The sequence below is a fragment of the Malus sylvestris genome, chromosome 5 (genome assembly GCF_916048215.2).
Source record: "Malus sylvestris chromosome 5, drMalSylv7.2, whole genome shotgun sequence".
In the NCBI taxonomy this organism is placed as follows: Eukaryota; Viridiplantae; Streptophyta; class Magnoliopsida; order Rosales; family Rosaceae; genus Malus; species Malus sylvestris.
The window spans coordinates 28,154,573-28,160,572 of NC_062264.1; the positions used below are offsets into that span (position 1 = coordinate 28,154,573).

The 6,000-nt window shown below is 37.7% G+C and overlaps 1 protein-coding gene and 2 long non-coding RNA genes across 13 annotated transcripts in view; all 3 read left to right on the forward strand.

The window, feature by feature from the left end:
* The window catches only part of LOC126622010 (uncharacterized), a 72,172-nt gene extending 67,259 nt beyond the window's left edge, over nucleotides 1-4,913 (forward strand). For 9 of the 11 annotated variants that reach the window (XM_050290648.1, XM_050290647.1, XM_050290657.1 and 6 more), the window contains 2 exons: nucleotides 3,654-3,915; nucleotides 4,025-4,656. In XM_050290648.1, coding sequence (XP_050146605.1) covers nucleotides 3,654-3,915; nucleotides 4,025-4,096 — 334 coding nt within the window. In that variant the 3' untranslated portion in view covers nucleotides 4,097-4,656. Of the gene's footprint in view, nucleotides 1-3,653; nucleotides 3,916-4,024 lie in introns of all 11 variants that reach the window. The other 2 variants (XM_050290656.1, XM_050290653.1) reach the window with 2 other exon arrangements.
* LOC126622014 (uncharacterized) lies at nucleotides 1,151-2,229 on the forward strand. Its single transcript, XR_007623249.1, has 3 exons — nucleotides 1,151-1,235; nucleotides 1,533-1,585; nucleotides 2,140-2,229. It is a non-coding gene; the product is annotated as an uncharacterized LOC126622014 (long non-coding RNA).
* LOC126622016 (uncharacterized) lies at nucleotides 2,233-3,443 on the forward strand. Its single transcript, XR_007623251.1, has 2 exons — nucleotides 2,233-2,317; nucleotides 3,240-3,443. It is a non-coding gene; the product is annotated as an uncharacterized LOC126622016 (long non-coding RNA).
* Nucleotides 4,914-6,000: the final 1,087 nt, after the last annotated feature.

The window sequence follows — 6,000 nt, forward strand, 5'->3', positions numbered from 1 at the left end:
CCCTCTGCACCTTGTTGTATTATGTTGTCGGAGTTGGTGAAGGTAAAAGGAATTGGATGTCTGTTTATCACGGTATGCTTATTACATTCCATTCTTATTGTGAATTCTCCAGATTTGGTTGATATCGCTTTTAGCTTTCGTGGGTAAAGCAAAAACGCTAGCAACATCAAACCGAACCAAACAAAAATGATGTATATAAGCAAATTGACTGATTTTAGATGTTTGAAGAAAATGCCAGTCCTTTGAATTATAGTTGTGGATGATATAGTGCTTTTTGTGTATGTATGATGCCGACAAAACATGTGTTTTCTCATCCCCCAACTCCTGATTATTTACTCTTTAGGAATAATTAGTAGACAGCCCCACATTTCATGTAGTTGGCCATTCTCGGCAGCACCACATTTCCTGTCTTTCCATGCTCGGGTAATTTGATCAGTCGGCTAGTTGCCTTTTGAACTCTTGCACTTCATCTTGGTTTTGCTTCTCAAGATTCCTTGCCATGCTCTTCATTAATCATCTGACACCCTGATTGTTCTTGTAGTGGAAGATTTGATATCCTGTATTCATAGTATCCGTTATACGATAGCGTTGCTTGTGCTACCTTTTGCTTTGGATCTATCTGACTACTTTGGTGCGATGGTTATTGAAGTTCTGACTTGATTTGTTTGAGGGCAAGCAGGTTGTGAAAGGGTTTCTGGATGTGGTTGAGTTCAGGCTTATGCATGTCGTTTGGTACTAGCTAAGTTCTTGTTTGTACTTGATGGAATCACCTGGACTAAAGATTTTATGACACGTTTTTTCTGGTATAAGATATGACTGGCAATTACATTGATGATGGACTGTGAAATAGGTCTTATTAAAGTTTCTTTGCATGTGTTAGATTTGCAGTTTATCCTCGTTCGTAATTTAACATCATGTCAAGTTGGTTCTAACTTCACTTTATCTAATAAAACTAGTTTTCAGGTTCAGTATGATATGGACATTTTGTATCTTTAGATGTACCATTGATTCTTGGATTACAGAATCATAATCATTTTTTTGCCTAGTGATGATGCATTGCGGAATCCTGCTCCAGCTACTTACAGACTTCTTTCCTTCCTTAGGGATGCAACTTTGGCCTATAAAGCTGAAGCTTTACAGTTGGCAGGGTCAGCTTAGACATCTGCATTCTCAATTTGACATGCTTACTCATCAAGCTTCTGATGTACTCGTCAGCCAGTGTTGCTTTCACTTAGGTCGGAAATTTAGCCAGCATTGCTGCAACTTTATGATTTGCAAGATTATTTTTGTTTTTCTAATAAACTACTTGTCCAATTCGCTGGTGTGGTAGAGTAGTGATTCCATACACAGCCTTAATCATGTACAGAAACTTAATATGTATGCCAACCATATGTATTCATGTCACCATCACTTTGATGCAAATTTTGATGCTTTGCGCAAGTGAATATCCATAATCTAGAGTTACCTAGCTGTTTTAACTTATATAGAGTAGCAATATTGACGCCTTTTATTTGGCCTTTTTGTTGCAGCAGATCTTAAAAAATCACATCATCAGCGTCTCTGAGTTTCAACGAATTCGTTCAATGTATGTAACTTTTTCCCCTATTCAGAAAGTTTCTAACTTATAGAAATTGATAGAATGATGCCTACTTATTTTGTTGGATTCAGATTCCTACATCCTCTTTGAGAAACTAGAACAATTGTTGTTATTATTTACTTCAATCCTTTTATTTCCTTTAAGAAATATACAAAGAAGCTACAAAAGTTCCTTTAAGAAAATTTAAAAACAAGGTACAAAAAGCTGACAGATAAATAGTATGGTGGAAATTCGAGATATATTCCTTTTGTGTAATCCGAGTGAGAGGGTATATTCTAGTAACTTAATTTACTTCTCTGGCCCTTGAGAGGTATATAGTATATTTTCCATTTTAGTTATTTGTATTCTGTTCAATCTCCCCCATCATCATCAATCTCTCTCTCTCTCTCTCTCTCTCCTATTTATGGTACTCGAATAGATGTGGTATTTCTATATCTGTGGCTGGTTAAACCTTTTTTCTTGTCAACTTTCATGCTAGCATTTTTTTGTTGTCAGTAAATTTGGAATCCCTGCTGACTCTGTTACTGCTGAATGTTGTGCAGTTTTGGGACAAGTGAAAGACAATGGGTGGAAGCTCAAGTTGAGAATGCTCAGCAGCAAGCAATTCTAATGGCACCTGAATCTCAAGTATCTGTTGGAAAATTTAGTTATTATTTTATTATTGTTTGTGGTTTTCTTGTGGAACAAGGATATTAGAGTTTCTTGCCCATTAGTATTAGGGTTTCGTTTCCTTGCCTATTGGGGTTAGGATTGTGCTTTAGTTTTCTATATCCTTTAAGGATTAGGGTTTACTTTAGTTTTCACTATATATAGTAGTGCTTGTATTAGTTAGTTTTAATAAGTTATTCACAATGTAGTCTCTTAGGGTTTTGTAGCCGTTTCGGCATTCTCGTTTGATATCAATAATATTTCTATTACTTTGTTAGTATTGTTCGTTGCGCACTCTGATATTCAACTTGGTATCAGAGCAGGTTCAATCCTTCAGGATTTAATCTGCTTTGGTTATTATCAATTTGTCTTCTGAAGCCATGCCGGAATTGAGCCACCAGAGCCGGGCCGCGCTGGAGCCATTTCGCACTGCTGTTTGTCATTCATTGAACTCACACCCTCGACATTGCATTCCTCGCCACCCTGCAATCACAACTCCACTGCTTGAATCGATTCTGTAGCTGTCCACCGCCGTCCGCACCATGACCCGCTGACTCCGCTACTGCACTTGCTGTACCCGCATCCCCGCTGCCGCATCTGACTGACCCGACCCACCTGCTGCAACCCTGCCCTCTTGCAGAATCACCCACTCCTGGACCACTCCTGCACCAGTATAAGATCTGCTGCATCTGCACCAGTTCAACTCGCCCCACTTCACCTGCATGATCCACCGCTGCTACAAAAACTCGCATCTTCGCATCACTACCATGCTCGCATGCTTGTTTGTTCGTTCGTTTGTTTGCTCGCTTGTTCGCTTTGTCTTGTCTTGTCGGCCTAATGGAGCTTGCATCCACATCTGCTTGTTTGCAAACCCATGTTGTATACCGCCATGAGTTTGACGGGGGGTGTTGGAAAATTTAGTTATTATTTTATTATTGTTTGTGGTTTTCTTGTGGGACAAGGATATTAGAGTTTCTTGCCCATTAGTATTCAGGTTTCGTTTCCTTGCCTATTGGGGTTAGGATTGTGCTTTAGTTTTCTATATCCTTTAAGGATTAGGGTTTGCTTTAGTTTTCATTATATATAGTAGTGCTTGTATTAGTTAGTTTTAATAAGTTATTCACAATGTAGTCTCTTAGGGTTTTGTAGCCGTTTCGGCATTCTCGTTTGATATCAATAATATTTCTATTACTTTGTTAGTATTGTTCGTTGCGCACTCTGATATTCAACTGTATCATCAGATGAAGCGCACATCCATCTTGATCTTCATTCCCTCAGGTACAATGCATTTTTACTTGTCAATTTATTATGCTTTGTATAGTGGAGTATCTAATATGTGTACATTTCAATTGTTTCTTATCTGCTACATTTCACATTTCTTTTACTGGAGTATCTAATATGTGTACAGGAGAAAGCATGCAGAACTTGCTGGAGAATTATCAAATTCTTATCACAAGGATGAGAAATTATTATCTGAGGTTTGTATGTGTTCTTGGTTTTCAAGTTTCCTGCATTTACTGTTATATCCAAATTTCCAAAATCTTCTGCAGAAAAAAAGTTGGATTCTAGTTGTAGTCATTGAGAGGACCTGGATGACGAAAGGATCATGGACATTCTACCTACTGATCACGTTGCTTGTATACTTTCTTTATTCCCTGGAGGTTATCCCAGTTAAGCATTAAAATTTTCCTTCCATGGTTCCATCCTTCCCTATCTTCTGGGGTTCCCGTTATGTTTTTATTCTTGGGGTCTGACCTATACTATTGATGATCGTTGCAGCCATCATCACCTGTGAGCCTAGCTTTGTATGGTATTCTTGTTTGCATTCATACGGACAGTAATGGCACGTAGTCATAAGGCATGATTGCCTGCTCTTTGATATCTTTTTGCTGCATTCGCTTTGAAAATTCGATGGCTGAATGGATCCACATCCATAATACACTAATTACGTTAGCAAAGAAGTCCTGCTGGAACGCTTATAGCCTGATATGACAAGCAATTCTATACACTATGACGTTCAGAACCCCACTTAAACAAACTAGTTATTGGCATCTGTTCCTGTATTTCTAGGGAGAAATTCAAAATTTGCACGGTTGATGGTAGAATTTGATGTAATTTGGCAACATGGGCCTGTCTGGCATTCGGTAGACTTTATGGTAGTGGTCTAGCATGTCTTCCCAATCTTCAAAAAAGGAAAATACATGCCTTCTCAATAACACTGAACTCTTTTGCATAGAAGTATCTATGATGAATGTGTGTTTCTCTTCACCATTTTGTTTTGCGGGAAAACTCCTAACTTTTTTTGCTAATTGTTTTACGTGCACTCTAATTCAAAGTTTGCAGCAGATGCTATTTGCATCTTCGACAACTGCGCAAGCTATACATGACACCACGGGTACGACATCACTGTTCATTTCGGTGAGGTGCGGCGTTGTTTGGGGTGCGACTTTGGCTGGATCGACATGCACGGCTGCGGTTTTGGTGGTTGCCACAGCGGCTATGGCGGAAAACGCGTCGGCTCCGGTTGTTTCTGTGTTTCTTTGCTTTAGTCTCAACTTTTGGTTGGGCTTCTGTTGTTTGTTTGTGTTTTTTGTTTTTGGGCCTCTGTGTTGTACATTTTGGATCCTTGTGTTGTAATGTTGGTTGTGGGTAATAATTTGGGCAGCCATGCCCGAATTTTCAAAAAAAAAAGAATGAAAAAAATCTTTCGTTGTCCTTTATTAATGCATCCTAGCGTTGAAATCATAATTTGATGTTAGACGTGTTACCTTTCTTCTTCCACATTTTCTGATCCGTTATTGGTCACGGATTGGTTGACGTCAAACTTGCTTCTGACGACAAATAATGGATTAGTGCTTCACAACTTTTATTTGTGGCATCCTATTTCTTCTCCTTTTCATTGTTCTCTCTTGAATGATACACGGCAAATTTCATTGCAATCCGTAACTAATTTTGTGCAACACGACAAATTTCAATGAGAGGAATCAGCAAATAAAAGAGTACGGGTCAACATCTTTATAAGATTTGATGGCTGTAGGAGACGACTCGTCCTCAATTTTGTATATTTTTCTCCCGGTAGTGGTAACTTGACAAAAGTGCTCATGTTGGGCAAAGTGAAATTTTACATGGACATTTGAGCTTAATTCATATTGTCTTTTTTCTCGTTATATTCTTGTATTACTCGTCATCATAAACGCATGAGCGCAAGTGGAACGGAAATAAATTTGGATTTAGAACAAATATTTTACAAAGCACGGGACTTTAAGGTCAATTTGGTAATCATTTTCACGGACTGTTTTGAAAATATCAGTTTCCTATTTAAGAAAATATCCCGTTGTCTTTTTGTGTAGAATATTTTCTAAAGATATTTGTCAGTTTTCTCCCCAAACTTATTCTGAACTTTAATTATAGCCGATTAACTTCTAAACTATCATAATTAGCCAATTTTTCTCCTAAACTTTAACTTTAGTCGACTACCCCCTTAAAATTTTATAAATATACAATTCCCCCTAACATTATATTTTAAAAAATTTCATCCAACTTTCAACCAATTTTCCATTCTTTTAGCTCCCATTCAATTGTCATGTGTTGTCCTCATGATCAAAATTGATGAAAAATTGGATAAATTTTTTTAAAATTTAGCGTCAAGGGAAAAATTGGTTATTTCTAAAAGTTGGGGATAATTGGCTGAAATTAAATTTTGAGAGGAAAATTGGCTAATTATGAAAGCTGACGGGACAATCAGCTAAAATTAA